This window comes from Zalophus californianus, chromosome 2 (assembly GCF_009762305.2).
Source record: "Zalophus californianus isolate mZalCal1 chromosome 2, mZalCal1.pri.v2, whole genome shotgun sequence".
NCBI classification, from domain to species: Eukaryota; Metazoa; Chordata; class Mammalia; order Carnivora; family Otariidae; genus Zalophus; species Zalophus californianus.
The window spans coordinates 125,607,334-125,622,368 of NC_045596.1; the positions used below are offsets into that span (position 1 = coordinate 125,607,334).

General features: G+C 43.5%; 1 protein-coding gene across 10 annotated transcripts in view; it reads left to right on the forward strand.

The window, feature by feature from the left end:
• Positions 1-563: 563 nt before the first annotated feature.
• Positions 564-15,035, forward strand: part of DCLK2 (doublecortin like kinase 2) — a 149,400-nt gene continuing 134,928 nt past the window's right edge. For 2 of the 10 annotated variants that reach the window (XM_027599305.2, XM_027599306.2), the window contains exon 1: positions 568-1,610. In XM_027599305.2, the coding sequence (XP_027455106.1) occupies positions 1,190-1,610 (421 nt within the window). In that variant the 5' untranslated portion in view covers positions 568-1,189. Of the gene's footprint in view, positions 1,611-15,035 lie in introns of all 10 variants that reach the window. The other 8 variants (XM_027599307.2, XM_027599310.2, XM_027599311.2 and 5 more) reach the window with 7 other exon arrangements.

A 15,035-nucleotide genomic window follows, 5' to 3' on the forward strand; every position in this document is an offset into this window, starting at 1 on the left:
AAGCTTCAAATTTTCTTTTATAAATTTTGTACCCAAATCCAATGTCATGTTTCGAATTTCTGTCCTAGTTTAGCCTCGGTTCCTCCTTTGGAGGCTAGTTAGGGATGTGATCTCTGCCCTTGAATCTCCTTCCTTTGTAGTTTTTTTGGCCTGCGCGTTTACGTTTCCCAGGCGGAGGAGCGCGTGCCGCGGCTGCGCCCATTAGCGCGCCGCACGGGTTTGTAGCTGTCAGGCGGCCGGGGCTGCCTAGGACCCAGGAGGAGTCGGTCCTCTCCTGCCGCAGAGCCTCCGCGCTGACCCGTGCGGCCCCTTCTCCTCGCTCACCCACTCCCTCCCCGGCTTTGGCAGCCCTTGGGGGGCAGGAACCGCCCCCCCCACCTCCAGCCCCGCCAGCGAGCCGGGCCGGCCGCGGAGTCCGGCCGGCCGCGGAGTCGGGCGCGGATGCTCGCGGGTGGGCTGGGCCGGCCGGCAGCCAGGGAGGCGGGCTGCATTATTTCCCGCAAGGGCCGGGCTCTGTGGGAGGAAGGGGCCACCGCACGGCCCTCTCAGCCGGAGTCCGCGCGCGCCGCCACTAGGGCAGGGCCTGCGGGCGAGTCAGGTGGAGGCGCCGCATCCCGGGTCTCCCGCAGGGCTCGTGGGCGGGCCGGGGCCGGGCGCGACGCCCCTGCGGGCCCGCGGCGCCTCTCCCACGCTCCCAGCTCCTCCCACTCCTCTTCCTTCCTTCCCCTTAGCCTCCCGGGAGCCGCCGGCGGACGCGAGCCGCGGCGAGCGCCCGAGCTTTGTGTGCGCTCGCCGGCCCGGGGCGAACCTCGGGCGGCCCAACTTTGCGTCTCCTGGCCGGCTCCCAGGCGGGAGTTGTGAGGCGTGGCTGGGTGGAGAAGGCGCTCGGGGGGCGGGGGACTCCCTGCGGGCGGGACAGAGCGAGCCGCGCTGGACAATGAGCTGAGCAGCTCAACGCTGCGGCCACTTTTAGGAGGGGCGCGGGCCATCCGGCTCCTCGGCGGCTCAGCGGCCCCACCTGTGAGGAGAGGGCGGGATGCCAGAGCCAGGTGTCCCGGCACTCTGAGCCTTCCCCTCCCCCCCGCCACCCGCGCTCATACGTCCCTGAACTGATTCTCGCATTGACACTAGGCTACCCGGAGGATTTGGCTGGGACGTTTTTTGTGGGGGAGCCTTCGGAGCAGCCGTGATGGCCAGCACCAGGAGTATTGAGCTGGAGCACTTTGAGGAACGGGACAAAAGGCCGCGACCGGGGTCGCGGAGAGGGGCGCCCAGCTCCTCGGGAGGCAGCAGCAGCTCGGGCCCCAAGGGGAACGGGCTCATCCCCAGCCCGGCGCACAGTGCCCACTGCAGCTTCTACCGCACGCGGACCCTGCAGGCTCTGAGCTCAGAGAAGAAGGCCAAGAAGGCGCGCTTCTACCGGAATGGGGACCGCTACTTCAAGGGCCTGGTGTTTGCCATCTCTAGCGACCGCTTCCGGTCCTTCGATGCGCTGCTCATGGAGCTCACCCGCTCCTTGTCGGACAACGTGAACCTGCCCCAGGGTGTCCGCACCATCTACACCATCGACGGCAGTCGGAAGGTCACCAGCCTGGACGAGCTGCTGGAAGGTAGGAGGAGAGGGCCCGGCGCGGCAGGTGCGGCCCAGCGCGACAGCAGGTGCAGTGGCCACAGGCTGGCGCGCGCCCGCTTGCGCTGAGCTGAGGGGAGTTTACGGGGTGTTTTCTGGGCGGCCATGGGAATCGTATGGTTCTGTCTATAGGCTGTGTCTGTGGGGGGGGTGCGCTCCCCATATACTTTCTTTCCCAAGAGATTTTACTTAAAAAAAAAAAATCCTAGCGGGCTTTGGTGACATCTCTTAAGATTGGTTACTTGGGGGTTTTGTTTGTTTTTAGTGCAAACTATTGGAAAAGGTGGCTCTCAGGTGAGGATCTGGGTAACTCTCCTGCTAATAAGCTTTCGGTTCAGCCCTCTGTGTGGACCTCGGTGCAGGCATCAGTGATGTTCCAGCATTCAGGACCCTGTTGTACCTGCTCTACTCAGAAGTTGGGGTTGTGGAATGCTCTAAGTTGGCTTTCAGCAGAATTTAGATGAGGTCAGGAGGCGTGATCTCAGTGAGATCAGTGGTTCTCAACCTTGGCTGCACCTTGGATCACTGGGAACTTTAAAAAATTACCAGTGTCTGCACCCTACCCCCAGATATTCAGATGTTTGGGGTATGATCTGGGCAGTTGGAGCTTTAAAAGCTCCCCAGGTGATTTGATGTGGAGCCAAGTGCAGCCAAGATTGAGAATCACTGTGCTAAAGGGTTTTCCACATTTGGCTGGTAATGAGGTGAATCAAGGTCAGTCTCTCCTGCCTCCTCCCCTACTGAAAGTAGCTAGTTAGGATGATAGAGGCTGTTGGAATGAGTAGTTGGGGTCTATTATAAATTAGTAATCCTAGTGTGTCAACCATGCTTCACTCAAAGGGAGTGCTTGACTGTGTGTTGTGTCATCCTTGAATTCCTGCCATACTGTATTTATTCTTCTTTCCTTTCAGGGTGAAAAGACATTACTGGTAGTTAAGAACTCATTTCCAGATATAAACAGCACCTATAAAGATGAGACAAAACCCAAGTATATGCTGACTGCATGTTTAAAGACAGCTTGCTCTCATGCATCTTTATTAATGCAAATGGCTCATTCCATGTAGTCATAGCAATATTGGTGTGGCAAGGAAAGGAAACAACTTTGAGCCAACTATTTTTTTTTTTTTTAAGATTTGTTTTTTTGAGAGAGGGAGGTGGAGAGAGAGAGCAGGAGTTGGGGAGAGGCAGAGGGAGAGACATTCTCAAGCAGACTCCTCGCCAAGGCAGGAGCCCAGCACAGGGCTTGATCTCACAATCCTGAGACCATGACTCAAGCCAAAACCAAGAGTTGGATGCTCAACCAATTGAGCCACCCAGGTGCCCCATCAACTATTTTTCTTATATTATCTTTTTTTTTTAAGATTTTATTTATTTGAGAGAGAGAATGAGAGAGAAAGCACATGAGATGGGGGGAGGGTCAGAGGGAGAAGCAGACTCCCTGCTGAGCAGGGAGCGGGATGCGGGACTCGATCCGGGGACTTCAGGATCATGACCTGAGCCGAAGGCAGTCGCTTAACCAACTGAGCCACCCAGGCACCCAGTGTTATGGTTTGAAGGCTTTATACCCATTTTACACATGAGGAAATGAGCAACGTGCCTTGTTACACAGTATCTGCAGTATATGCCCTTTCATCTCCAATTCACCTCTAATAGATCTTATAGCCATACTGAGGAGTCCTGAAAGTGGTTGAGTTTCTCTACTTAGTTGTTACCAGAGGTTTTCCCTGTCTTGGCTAGATGATGACCCAGCCAAAATTAAGTTGTCTCTTCAGTCTGTTTTTGTGTGTTCTCGACTTACACATTCTCTTGGTCACTTGTGTGTTTTGGTTTTAAAGGCTTCCTGAGAAGGTGATAACAGCCAGAGTAGTATAAATAAAATGATACTTTGTTAAAAGGGCTCTATTGCCTTCTTTATCGTATTAAATACTTAAAAGCAACATTTGCCCAGATATTTCAAAAATGGAATAACATTTTCGGACTGACCCAAGCTAGATTAGCAGTGCTATGGAAAAATCAAGGCGATGCCTATTGCTTAAGTACTCATTACTCACATTCCCTTGGGATACTGTGCGTAGGGTGGTCTGAAGAGGGACAAAAATTTTAATATCCTCTCAAGTAATTTTAACAGTGTATTTGCTACATGAAATTAAAGTACTCCAAAGATAAATATCATTATGAGGGGTGGTGAGGTGACCATTATGCATATTAATTAATGAGAGCACATATTGTACATTGAGTTTGACATTGCCCAGGTGTTGCATGTTCACTGAGTCTGGTTCTCAAACCTGTATAGTTTCAACTGTAAATTGAAAGTTGACAAATTTCCTTGCAGTTATTTATTCACTGATTTTTGGAGGATGGGGAACCGTATGTGTAGAGTCCAAATTATACTACCATATGATAAATAATGGCATAACACAAATATTTGCACAACAGAAATGTTTCCCTAGTCTAGCCAATTGCCTGCTTGTTTCAAGCAGTATTTAATAAAATTACTGCAAAAGGAGAAAATTTGTGCCCTTCTTTTGTCATAGTGACATTCTCTCTGACAATGGATCTTTGTCTAGGTCTTGGAAGTTCCAACAAAATGAGTGGAATACCCTGTTGCAAGGCAGTTTTCAAGAAAAGAAAGAGCCATCAATGCTTAATATCCATCATTTGAGAATTTAAATAGTTTCAACTTTGTTAAAATTGTGTGCTGAAATGTTCTGATTTATCAGAAGAACTAATCAGGTACCTGCAAAGTTATTATTTGCATCAGTAAAAATGGGTACAGACCATATGGGTGTTGCCCATATGGTCAAAATTGACTAATTCATCTTAGTTAATTTTAAAAACTATTTTATTTTTTTATTTTATAATTATTATTTTAGTAATCTCTGCACCCAAGGTGGGGCTCAAACTCATGACCCCGAGATCAAGAGTCACATGGTCTTCCAACTAAGCCAGCCAGGTGCCCCTGGCCATTTTAGTTCAATTTTTTTTTTTTGGTTCATTTTTAATAAAGATTCTCTGATAGTACTTTTTTCAACATTATGTTCTGTTCTCTTCCTCTTCCATCTCATGACATTTGTAGTTTAGGAGATACTGTTTTCCTAAAATGTTTTTCTGAAATACTTTTAGTGAAGAATAGAAAGTGATGACTCAAGACAGCTGGGCATGAACACTCATTCAGAGCCCCAGTCCCATTGAACTCAGAAGACAAAAGAAATTCACATGGCCCAGATTTTTTCTTCTGCCTTTGACCTTGAAAGTCTCTGGAGACTAAAAACAGTATGCAGATGTTGGCTGACACTCCTCCTGTACTCTGCTAAATCAGCAGGTATCTTCAGCCTTTTGGTTTACCGCCCCTTACTGGATTAATTTCACTGAGTTGGTGCTGTGCATCCTTGTAATACTGTTTATTCTTTTTAAAACTGGATGGGGACCTTCTCTCAGAGGACTGTGAGTCAGAACTGGGAAAATCCGTTTCAGCTGCCTGAAACCATGAGCCAGTCAAACTTAGAGCATCTCTGATTAGACAACTGAGGATATTCAGAAGATTTGTTCTTAAGTTCTCATGTCTGGGGCCAAGAGTCAGAATTCCTTAAGTGTCTGTTTGTTTAAGTTTATTTAAGTAATCTCTGCACCCAACATGGGGCTGGAACTCACACCCTGAGATCAAGAATCACGTGCTTGAGGCGCCTGGGTGGCTCAGCTGGTTAAGCGACTGCCTTTGGCTCAGGTCATGATCCTGGAGTGCTGGGATCCATCCCCGCATTGGGCTCCCTGCTCAGCAGGGAATCTACTTCTCCCTCTGACCCTCCCCCTTCTCATGTGTGCGCGCATGCGCTCTCTCGCGCGCGCTCATTCTCTCTCAAATAAAGCAATAAAATCTTTAAAAAAAAAAACACATGCTCCTCAGACTGAGCCAGCCCGGTGCTCCTCTAGTCTCAGTTTTTGTTTCATGAGTGTTCTCCACTTCTGAACATTTTGGCTTTATTTGTAAAATTTTATTTTTTTAATTTAAATTTTTTTAAGATTTTATTTACTTGACAGAGAGAGAGAGAGGGGAACACAAGCAGGGGGAGTGGGAGAGGGAGAAGCAGGCTTCCCGCTGAGCAGGGAGCCCAATGTGGGGCTCGATCCCAGGACCCTGGGATCATGACCTGAGCCGAAGGCAGACGCCCAATGACTGAGTCACCCAGGCGCCCCTATATTTATAAAATTTTAATGTCCTGAAGAGTCATGCCTATGGATAGTAGAAACAATGACTGATCAAGTCATTGTTATATAGAATATAACCTGGGTTCTACTGACCGGATTTGAGAAGAAATTACCTCTGTTCTCTGGGGTTTAGGGTCTTTTCCTGTTAAATGAAAGGTTGGCAGATTACCTAAGATCCTTTGTAGAATGAAAGTATATACCTTTCCCCTAAGTGGTTAGTTACTGAGTGTATGATGGCTTAGGCTGCCTTTCCCTACCCAGATCCTGTCTTCCAGAAAATTGATGAGGCTGTAAATGTCCTACCACCAAGCAGGGAATGGGTGTAAGTCTCTGAGGAAGTATTTGCCAGGAGTCAAAAATATTAATAGCCACCTGCCTCTGCCTCTCTTATTCTAAAATAAAATTTGTTTTATGTTATTTTGATCTTTTACTCCCCAATCAACAACAAACATTGAATTTTTTGACACGTGAGAGAATTTTGTTTATTTTGATAAGTGATATTCCATTATTCCATTAAATTAACTTTAAAATTGGCTTAATTAATTTGAATTTAAGAAAAATAAGGTTCTAAAATGATCAAGCACTTGAAGTTTCCGAAGTTCTCCTAGTAAGCCTAGTTTATTGAATCTGGTTAGGTAAGCTTCTTTGTTTTTTGTTTTTAAAGATTTTATTTATTTGAGAGAGAGAGAGAGAGCACGCACGGGCGCACACAGAGTGCTCAGCAGACTCCCTGCTGAGCAGAGAGCCCAATGTAGAGCTCGATCCCAGGACCCTGAGACCTGACCTGAGCCAAAGGCAGATGCTTCACGAACTGAGCCACCCAGGCACCCCTAGGTCAGCTTCTTTGAAGGTGTTAAACCAAAATATAGTCACTGAGAGTGTTTTAAGTAAAAATGAGTCTCAGTAAGAACCCAATTTATAGGGTAGAGTTTCCCCCCCCCGAAAGATAGATTTTTATGGTAATAATAGAAACTGAGTTCTTCAAAACGTGTTATGGTGAGGAAGGAAACATAAACCCCATGGATGAAAAGATATTTGCACATAGAAGTCAAAAGCAGTACACATTAAAGGCATTTGTGATGATAGGATGTGGCAGTTTAACATTGAATCTTAGGTGTGCAAGCCTTCTCTGGTAGACTCCTAGGTTCTTCAAGACCCATTTCCAATATTGCATCTGTGAAGTCTCTTCCCAGACCTTGGGGATACTGGTCTCTGATAGTTGTTGATCGAGAGTCTATCTGTTGTTCCAGGGGCTGTTCCAGGGTACAGTTTCTTTCTTAAAGATGCTCACATTCTAGAGGGAGAGAGATCGTGAACATGAACACACACAAACATACACAATTGGTTCTAGCTCAGGTGCTTGTGAATGAAGTGGTAATGAGGTGGGGGCAGGATGATGAACAAGACTTTCCAGAGGAACCGATGTTGGAGCCAAGGTCTGAGATCAAGATAACTCTTCCCTTTGCTTACTCAGAGCATTTGTCCTTACCTCTGTTGTAACACTTACCTTTGTAATTAGTGGTACATCAGGTCTGACTGGGAGTATGGTGAGGTCAGAGATCTTGGACACACAATAAATTCATCGAATAAGTAGCCCAGAAAGTAATGTTACCTCTAAGTTCCTTGGTTGTCAAGGGAAGTTTTATATGAATTAAGTTTGAATAGGGTTGTTCCTATATATTTGTGAAGAAAATGCATATTTTGAAAAATTGGATTATATTTAGATACATCAAAAATACTGTGCTAACTCATCATTGTGAAGAAAAATGTTCTATTATATCTGCTCCTATAAATCTGGTTGTTTTCTTCATCTCATTTCCTAAAACAGGGAAATTCAGATGTGCTGTAATATAGCTACATAATAAGCTCTTTCTAGAGGTAATGGGAAGAGGAGTTTTCATGTGAAGAATAAAAAATTATTAAGGGCTTGGGGAAGAAATGGAATATTTGGGGGAGCATTTATGAATTAGAGTATGACGAATGATATTCTGGTAGGTAAAAGAAAAAAATCAGTATTTCATAAGGTTTTAGGCTATGGAAATAGATAATTTATGGTCCTGTGATGTAAAATAAAGAAAACTTGGGCAGTGGTTGTCAAACTGCTTTCTTCATTGCTGGGAAGGCCAGGGGAATTGCTTTAGGCTGTACTGCCTGGCTAGGTCTCCTTTGCCTCATTCCTACCTGCCTGTGCTCCCACCACTTCTGTTTTTATCTCTTCTATCAGTAAACCACTACTCTAAGGATTTGGGATTCTTAGCACAGTTTTGAGATGTTTTATTTTTTATTTTTTTCCTTTTTTCAATTTTTATTTAAATTCCAGTTAACATACAGTGTAATACCACTTCCATATAACACTGGGTCATCACAACGAATGCCTTCCTTAATACCCATCATCCATTTAACCCATTCCACCACCCACTTCCCCTCCAGCAACCCTCAGTTTGTTCTCTGTAGTTAGTCCATTTTCTGGTTTCCTGCTCTTTTTTTGTCCTCCCATGTTCATCTGTTTTGTTTAAATTCCATATTTGAGTGAAATTATATCGTATTTGTCTTTCTCTGACTTATTTCACTCAGCATAATAGTCTCTAGCTCCATCTATGTCACTGCAAATGGCAAATTTTGTTCTTTTCGATGACTGAGTAATATTCCATCTTCTTTCTCCATTCGTCAGTTGATGGACATGTGAGATGTTTCATGTGCACTCACTGTGTGAAGCCCTTCACATGTTTTGTCTCATTTAGCCTTTGCAATACCTTGTGAAATATGGCTGCATTGTCTTTCCATTTTACAGATGGTGAAGCTAAGGCTCAGAGAGGATAAAGAAATTGCCCGCTTGCACCAATAGTAAGAGGTGGGCCTGGAACTTGAGGCCTTTCTCCTTGGCTTTTGAACTTACATATTCTGAACTGCTCTTTTCTCCCCGCTGTGAGGGAGTGGGGTCTATTCCAGCCACCAAGATTTACATAGGTCACGATAGATCACTCTAGAGCTCCATCACTGCTAAAGCCAAACCTGTTAATCACTTATATTTGGAAAATGAAGATTACAGTAGCTCATCAGTCACTGTAGGTGTAACAGCAATTTAGGATATTTCATGTATGGGTCCTGAAATAAAATGCATTATCCTGACACCTGCAAAGTAAGGTCTGTGCATAGTTCTGCGTAGTTGCCTTGCTTGACCTCAGTTTCCTCATTTGTAAAATGAGAGGTAATTGCTAAGACCCTTCCGCCTTTCAAGTTCGGTGATCTTGGGAAATGTTTCTGGGAGTGGGAAAGAGAAATGATCTTGGCTCTGTCTGGTTCTATGTCCCTTTTTAAGAGTCACCCAGGTTTAGGGGTGCTTGGCTGGCTCAGCTGGTAGAGCATGTGACTCTTGGTCTCAAGGTCGTGAGTTTGAGCCCCATGTTGGGTGTAGGGATTACTTAAAAATAAAATCTGGAAAAAAAACCAGGTTTAGATGGAGTTCTTAGGATCCTCAATAACCTGTTGGAGGTTCTTCATAAAACATTCTTCAGGAAGGTGAAAATTATAAACCTATTGAGGGCTGGGGCCACAGTTGTTTTATTCATTTCTTTGTCCCATGCAACAGATACCGCTGGCACAATGATGATTTATTTTACTTTTGTGCCATTTTTAGATTTTTTAATATGTGGGAATAGGTGGATATAGGTGTTTTAAAAAAAACTTTCTTAGTTAAAACTGGACAGTTGTCTAGATTTGCAGAGGAAGAATAAGGCAGCAGACTAAGCATACTGTAATTTGTTAGAAGCTGCTACTTTGTAGACTGAAGGAGTAGGAAAAAATTGGCTGTGAGATCAACTTAAGTAATTTTGATTACACTATAACCTTTGCTAATATCTCAAAGTGACTAAAATAATCTACAATTATGACCTGCTATGTTATCTATTGGTTATATGTTGATTAAATTATAATCATTCGCAACCAAAATATATCACAATGAAAGTTTTAAAGATTTATTTATTTATTTTGGGGGGGGGAGAGAGAGAGAGAGAGAGATTGAGCACGCGCACATGTGCAAGCAAGCAGGGCAAAGGGCAGAGGAAGAGAGAGAGGGAGAGAAGCAGACTCCCAGCTGAGTGCAGAGCCCCACATGGGGCTGGATCCCATGACTGGAAGATCAGGACCTGAGCTGAAATCAAGAGTTGGATGCTTAACCGATTGAGCCATCCAGGTGCCCTTCACAATAAAAGTTTTAAAGTATCTTCACTGATTTATCTCTTCCTTCACTCCATATATTTTACAATCTTAAGATTACTTTAAGTTTTAAATACCAACAGTATAATTATTTCTTACAGGCAATGATGATGCTCTCTTCCCCAATACACTTGTCCATCATCTTGGTCTTTTTACTTAACAGTATTTTGCTTCATTGGCAGAGAATCAAGAAAAGAGAAAAGGAATTTTACTACAGTTTATACTCATGTTCATCAAGCCTCTGAGAGAAAAAGAACTTGAGAAATAGCCTGGTGTGAACCCATCTCTTAGTAGTTTAGTGATCAAGGCCAATAAATGGAAGGCTCTACATGAACCCTATAATGTGTATAAAACACTTAGCAGAGGGTGCCTGGGTGGCTCAGTTGGTTAAGCGACTGCCTTCAGCTCAGGTCATGATCCTGGAGTCCCGGGATCGAGTCCCACATCGGGCTCCCTGCTCGGCGGGGAGTCTGCTTCTCCCTCTGACCCTCCCCCCTCTCATGTACTCTCTCTCTCTCTCTCATTCTCACTCTCTCAAAATAAATAATAAATAAATCTTTAGAAAAAAAAAAAAAACACTTAGCAGAGTCCTGGCATGCAGTGGCTCTTTGATAAATGGTGGTGGTTCTCAGCATCTTAACCCAGAATTTATGTCCTTACAACTTGCCTGCTATATTCTAGAGCCAGCATTTGGAGCTACATAAGGCTTATCTTACTTTTACCCAGCAGCTCTTCAGACATCTGGAGACAGTGGTCACACTTTGCTATTTCCCCCTTCTTTCCCATCCTGTAAACACCACCTCTTTTTTGTGCAAACATCTGGCTTCTGAATCTTTCATCAGTTGCATTGATTCTTTTTTTTTGGTTTGGTTTTGAAGATTTATTTATTTGAGAGAGAGAACATGTCAGGGTGGGGGGTGGGGTGGTGAGGAGAGGGAGAGGGAGAGAGAGAGAGAGAATCTCTCTGCTGAGAGTGGAGCCTGTCACGGGGCTCCATCTCATGACCCTGAGATCATGACTTGAGCCGAAATCAAGAGTCAGATGCTTAACCGACTGAGCCACACAGGTGCCCCCTTGCATTGAATCTTTTGAGTCATCCTCATTATCAATCACTTGCTTAAAACTGGGGCCAAGTCTTCCTCTAAGACTCACAGTGAGATTTAAAGGATGGAGGAGGAAGGTATTAAGCAAAGGTCTCCAGAAGTTGGGGTAACTCTGTCAAGGAAAGTTTTACCTCTGCTCAGATGATGAGCCAGTTGAAGGACTGGCCCTTGATCCATTATGCCCCAGTTGCTTTAGAAATATTAGATGGGGGGGGGTGTCTGGGTGGCTCAGTTGGTTGAGGGTCTGACTCTTGATTTCAGCTCAGGTCATGATCTCATGGTCATGAGACTGAGTCCTGTGTTGGGCTCTGTGCTGGGCATGGAGCCTGCTTAAAATTCTCTCTCTTCCTCTCCCTCTGCCCTTCCCCCCTCTAAAAAAAAAGAGAAATATTAGATGGGCACATTTTGTTTGAAGTTTTCTCTCTTCTCCAACATCGTTAAAATTGCAGTGTTTCTAAAACTTTTGCAATATTTGGGCCACTTAAACATGAAAAACAATGTAAAAATCTAACAGCTAACTTGGTAGAAGTTCAGTATTGCCTTAATTAATTACATTGTCACTTAAATATGTAGAAAGGGAGGTATTCTTACATACTATAGGTCTTACACACCAATACAACCTAAATAAATTGATCATGTAAATACAAACAAAACTGCATAATCAATAAAAATGTAAAAAATAGGAGTGTAAAGCTACAGCTAATATTTGCTCAAACTAAATTGTTCCCAAATGTGACCATGGTACTGAATGCTGAGTGCAGTGTGCTATATTTCAGAATCCCATGTAAGGAGTCAGTTTTGCACTGTTAATAAAGCTCCACTCCTACAGGGTAAAATTATGTCCTATGGCCTTAACTTGCTGTGAACATATCTTTTACATAGATTAAGTCCGCTTCTCTTTTGCCTCATTAACTTCCAACAAAGTTACACCCTTTGGGACCAAAGGAGTTGAAACTGTACACCGAGTGGCCTGACTGAATTTGATTTAGAAGCAGTTGTTCACATATTCCAGAATAGGATGATATACACATTTTAAGTTCTTTCAAAATAAGCACAGAATTAAAATTGTCACAGGGAACTCTTATAAATTGTGGAATATGTTTGGTCCAGGTGTGAGGAGCAAAAAGACAGATAATGGATATGATATGTAGGTTCCATCCTATCAGGAGATTAGATGTAATTTCTTTTTCAGCTGGTAAGCTTTATAAAGCTTTTTGGTTAGTAGGATTTTTGTTTCTACTTTTACCTAATTTTTTTGGTCTTTGGTTAAACTTCTCTGAAATTTCAATGCTGAAATGTGGATTTCTGGGCATACCTCTTCATAGATGTTCAGATGTTCAAAGTAGTTTTTTTACCCCTTTCTCAATGGAAGGTATCACAGATTGTACTGCTGGGTGTGACTTTAGGACATGGCTTGGTTCAGCCAGTTGCCTTCAGAGGTGTTGAAAGAGCATTGGTTTTAGCGATGAAAGGTCTCATTTTTGTGTCCTTAGCCTTGCCCTGCAGCGAAGGCCATTATATTCATTTGTGAATGCAGCAGCAATGGTCCAGTGACACAGCAAAGGAGTGCAGAGTGGGATAGGCTTCCAGGCCAGAGCAGTGCACTTTGTGTAACTCTGCTGATCCCCATAAGTTTTAAATTCTGGGTTCTGTACAGTTTGGGTAAAAAAAAAAAACAAACCCAACTAAGTTGTTTGCCACAAGAGAATAATAAATCAGTCTTTCTTTTCCTCCCCTGTATTTTTCTTAACCAGATGGGCATGGGAACTCGTCTCTGATGTGCTCTAGATGGAGATAAGCACATTTTAATCCACCCAGTAGGATTGCCTCACAAATGCTGTGCTTGATGAAGGACACCAAATGATTCTGTAGATGCAAGATACCTGGATTTATTTTCCCTGGTTATATGTCTTGGGAAGCAATTTTCTTTCTCTGTTTTAGATGTTAGGAAAGAATTAAGGTTCCTAAGATTATTGCTGATATTAGATCTATAGTGTCAGGCAAGCTTTCTTTTCTCTTTGTCTTTACATTTTTATGTTACCATATTTAAATCTGCATGTGTGTTGGGGGCGGGGGGGATCTTTTCTCTAAGCCTGAAGAGCGTTTGCACTTTAGACTTATAAAGTTCAGTGCTTGCTTCCACTCCAAGTTATGTAATAGTCTCAATGTCCAAATTTTGTGTAATTGATTCTTTGCCATGAATGTCAAAGAAGTTTGTAATTACAAACTAATTAGTGGGGTGAGGCAGTTAATGTAAATATTTTAACAGAAATGGATGAGATACTTTAGAGGAACTGATATAAAAGTAGGCTAGCCAATGGGGCGCCTGGGTGGCTCAGTCGTTAAGCATCTGCCTTTGGCTCAGGTCATGATCCCAGGGTCCTGGGATCGAGCTCCGCATCGGGCTCCCTGCTCCACAGGAAGCCGGCTTCTCCCACTCCCACTGCTTGTGTTCCCTCTCTCGCTGTGTCTCTCTCTGTCAAATAAATAAAATCTTAAAAAAAAAAAAGTAGGCTAGCCAAACATACTGTTACTGAATTTCCAACTGCATAAGGTTGCATGTAACTATTTGAAATTTCTAACAATAAATTGACATTTAAGTGTTGACAAAGTACTCTGATTTAGCTTTAAAAATATTCATGTATGTACTTAAACATATATATGTGTATATATATGTACACACATGCGTATTCCATTGATTGAAAGACACATTACATTTATTGGACTAAAAAGTACCCTGTAGAATGAAGGGGGGGAAATCGGAGGGGGAGACAAACCGTGGGAGACGATGGACTCTGAGAAACAAACTGAGGGTTCTAGAGGGGAGGGGGTGGGGGGATGGGTTAGCCTGGTGATGGGTATTAAAGAGGGCACGTTCTGCATGGAGCACTGGGTGTTATGTGCAAACAATGAATCATGGAAGACTACATCAAAAACTAATGTATGGTGATTAACATAACATAATAATAAAAAAATTAAAAAAAAAAAAGTACCCTGTAGGGGCGCCTGGGTGGCTCAGTCGTGAAGTGTCTGCCTTCGGCTCAGATCATGATCCCAGAGTCCCGGGATCGAGCCCCACATCGGGCTCCCTGCTCCGTGGGGAGTCTGCTTCTGCCTCTCACACTCTTCCTTGCTTGTATTCCCTCTTTCGCTGTCTCTCTCTCTCTCTGACAATTAAATAAATAAATAAATAAAATCTTTAAAAAGAAGTACCCTGTAAAAAAAAATAAATGAAAAGTACCCTGTACACTCGAAACTAATACGACACTATATGTTAATTATACTTCAATTTTTAAAAAATAAGTGTGTGCCCTGGACTCTCAATGCTTTGATGGTCTGAAATGAATTAAAAACATTGGTAGATACTAGGCAGCCTTCATATCCTGCTTGTTTCCATATATGCCTTAGGCTGCCTTTTGGTCAGCTGGCATGACCTAAGAATGTCTCCAATCATGCATGACATCTTTTCAGGAGCCTGACCCTGAGCCTCCCAGGGACATTTTGTGTAAATACCTACACTGTGCAAATGTTTTACCTAGAAGTAATGCAAATCCAAACCATGAGATTTGCAAGTTTGCATTTTTATCATTACATTGACAAATATATTTTGAGTACCTGTTATATACCAGGTATTGTGCTAGATGTGGGTAGTATGAAAAAGATAGGTTTTTTTTTTTTTTTTTTTTTCAAAGAGCTTCCAGTCTAGGCAGTAGTTTGTAATGAGAGGTTGTTTTCAGAGTCACCTGTGAAATTAAAAACCCTTACCTACATATTCTGGTCCCACCATCCAGTGATTCTAGTAATTCAGTTGAACTGTGGTGAGGTCTGAGCATCTGTACTAATACAGCAAAATCAGCTGATTAAAAAAATTCTCCACTAAG